General features: G+C 44.8%; 1 protein-coding gene across 1 annotated transcript; it reads left to right on the forward strand.

The window, feature by feature from the left end:
- The first annotated feature begins 1,053 nt into the window (after positions 1 to 1,053).
- Positions 1,054 to 2,885, forward strand: LOC148847319 (cytochrome P450 77A2-like). The gene has a single exon (XM_088948759.1). The coding sequence runs from the start codon at positions 1,100 to 1,102 to the stop codon at positions 2,636 to 2,638; it is 1,539 nt and encodes a 512-aa protein (XP_088804885.1). The 5' UTR covers positions 1,054 to 1,099; the 3' UTR covers positions 2,639 to 2,885.
- Positions 2,886 to 3,211: the final 326 nt, after the last annotated feature.

The following is a 3,211-nucleotide window of genomic DNA, read 5'->3' on the forward strand; positions in this document are numbered from 1 at the left end:
GCAACATGTGGTCATACTTCAATGCCCATGAATATATAGTACTGTCCAGGTGGTTGACCGAAATCTCTCGATCGGTGGCCATTAATTTGAATATTAATTAAGATTCTTCAAAAATATCTGTGGGTGAGGCTTTGATTTAAAAAAAGGAATCCCTGAAAGGTTGAAACTCTTCTCAAATCAGGGGGCTTTCCTTGACCATAGCTGATATGGTCTATCACCAGCTCGCTCCAAGTCTCCTTATTAAATTGCGTTTCCATTGGATAGGTCCAAGAGCCGGGTCGATCGATCAATACAAACCAGTATTTAGGTACTGAACCACATTCATCTTGGATTTGATACACATCAATTCCGTTAGTTCACCAAATTAATATATTAAAATTGTTGTACCTCATTTATTTTGACAACCTACTTTAGAGTATTTTACCATTTTTAGTTCAAGCTAGTTCAGACGTCGAATTGAGTAGGTTGCTGGCCGAATCGAAAGAAGGGAGAGATTAAAGTGTACGGGATGTTGTGAGTCTTGCATAATGTGTTTGAGATTTCTGGCCGATCTAGTTCGATTGTGATTCCACGCTTGGAGGTGGACTCCATGTAGGCGAGCTTCAATTCCGTCTGAAATAGGTGGGGTGATAACTAATTCTTCCAGCGTGGTATCGTGATTTTGGGGAATTTAGAAACGATTGACCATTTAAGGGGGAGATCATTCAACACGTCAGACAGATCGTTAAATGGGGACAGGGATTAGAAGTTCTACCTAGTTGTTTGCAGTTCGGCTTAGCAGGTCACTGATACAGTTGTAAAGCGTCCAAAAATGGTATGCTTACGTGGTGCCCCAATTGTCCACATGTTATGGTGTCATTGGAGGGCCTTATCAATTACAGATTTTGTTGTCTCCAGTAATTAAAGAAGCTTCCGCATTTAACACTCAGCATTACTTAACAGTTAGAAGCCTTAATAGAACTCCCACCAGCATTTTCCTCCTTTATCTTTCACTCCACTCTCCAACCTACTTTCTTCCCCCATCTTTATATATTTCGACACTTCGGTCTTCCCTCCCTCTGTCTTTTTCTACTTTTCCTCTCTATCCATCACTCCCTCCATGGCTGCAGCTTCTTTTTCTTTCTCTCTTTCAACTCTATCTCCATACTACAATCTCATCTTCACTGGTTTAGCCTTCCTTGTATCTGCCTTGATTTTCGTGCTGTCCATCAGAAGCAAATCCAAGCGTCTCAGGCTTCCGCCTGGGCCACCCGGGTGGCCCGTGGTCGGAAACCTCTTCCAAGTCGCTCGCTCAGGCAAACCATTCTTTCAGTATGTTCGAGATATCCGGCTAAATTACGGACCCATCTTCACCTTGAAGATGGGGACTAGAACGTTGATTATCATCAGCAGTCCCGACTTGGCCTACGAAGCTCTCGTCGAGAAGGGTCAGCTCTTCGCCAACCGGCCTAGAGAGACTCCAACCCGGGCCATCTTTAGCGACAACAAGTTCACCGTGAATTCTGCCCATTACGGCCCGGTTTGGCGTTCCCTCCGGCGCAACTTGGTCCAAGGTATGCTCAACGCGGGCCGCATTAAGGAATTCCGTCACGTCAGAGACTTGGCCATGGACCGGCTCATCGACCGGCTCCGAGCTGAGGCCGACTCCAATAACGGACTCGTTTGGGTGCTGAAGAATGTCCGATTCGCCGTCTTCTGCATCCTCTTATCGATGTGTTTCGGTTTAGAGATGGAGGAAAAGGACATCCAAAGGATTGATGACATGATGAAGACGGTGTTGATCACTCTTGATCCCAGGATCGACGATTTCTTACCTATCTTAAGTCCATTCTTCTCAAAACAACGCAAGCGATCTATGCAAGTACGTGAAGAACAGATACGAACAATCCTTCCCTTCATCGAGAAGCGAAGATCCCTCCTGAAAAATAAGCCGGAAACTTCATTCGCTTACCTCGACATTCTCTTTGATCTCGAAATCGAGGGACGTAAATCACGTCCAACCGACACCGAGCTGGTCTCGCTCTGCTCCGAATTCCTCAACGGCGGGACCGACACCACCGCCACAGCACTGGAATGGGGCATAGCCCGACTGATTGAGAACCCAGGAATCCAATCAAAACTCTACACCGAGATCAAGTCGAAAGTTGGAGACCGGAAAGTGGACGAGAAGGATGCAGAAGAGATGGTGTACCTAAACGCGGTCGTAAAGGAATTACTACGGAAGCACCCTCCGACGTACTTCGCACTCACACATGCAGTGACGCAACCAGCAACGCTGGGTGGTTATGATGTGCCGACGGATGCCAACGTAGAGATATTCTTGCCAGCCATCGCGGAGGACCCCAGTATCTGGTCCGAACCGGAAAAGTTCAACCCAGACCGGTTCGCGACGGGGAAGGAAGATGCCGACATAACGGGGGTAAAGGGAGTGAAGATGCTGCCGTTTGGGGGCGGAAGGAGAATATGTCCCGGTCTGGGGTTGGGCACGGTTCATGTGAACCTGCTCTTGGCCAGGATGGTCCAGGAGTTCGAGTGGTGTTTACACCCCTCCCAGCAGAAGGTTGACTTGAGCGAGAAGTTGGAATTCACGGTCGTGATGAAGAAACCTCTCCGAGCTGTGGTCAAGCCAAGGATATGAGACCTTTTGCGGGAATCCAACACTGCGATGAAACCCGGTTGCCGGCCGGATTCTACATAAAAAGTAGTAGTAATATAATCTTTGGAAAAGATATAATTTAGGGTTTAATTATGATATGGAAAAGATATAATTTCCGAAAAACAACTGACGAAATAAACTGGAATCATAATCATAGATTTTCCCTTTAATTTAATTTGATGTCTCCTATTATATTTTATAACTACTGTCAGTGTGGAATTAATTAATATTTGAACGGGTTTATATGATTCCCACCGACCCATGATTTGGCGTGGGGTCACATTGATCAGAATAGCTAAGAGTGCTGTTGATTTCAAATTAAAAATATGCAAGCAAAGCCACGAATCTTACGTCCCATAAGTGTTTCCAAATTCTCAGCTTCGAAACAAAGGTACATGATTTCAAAATATATATTTTGTAGAAGAAAATTAATCTTTATTTTGATAAAAATACTTATTTCTATCATGATGTTGTATAGGGCTGAAAATTGGTTCCCATACGAAGAATTTCAAAACTAAATCGGGTGTCATAACCATGTAGGTGTTGTAGAATAAA

Source organism: Nelumbo lutea, chromosome 6 (genome assembly GCF_056320005.1).
Source record: "Nelumbo lutea isolate HS-2025 chromosome 6, American lotus-T2T, whole genome shotgun sequence".
In the NCBI taxonomy this organism is placed as follows: Eukaryota; Viridiplantae; Streptophyta; class Magnoliopsida; order Proteales; family Nelumbonaceae; genus Nelumbo; species Nelumbo lutea.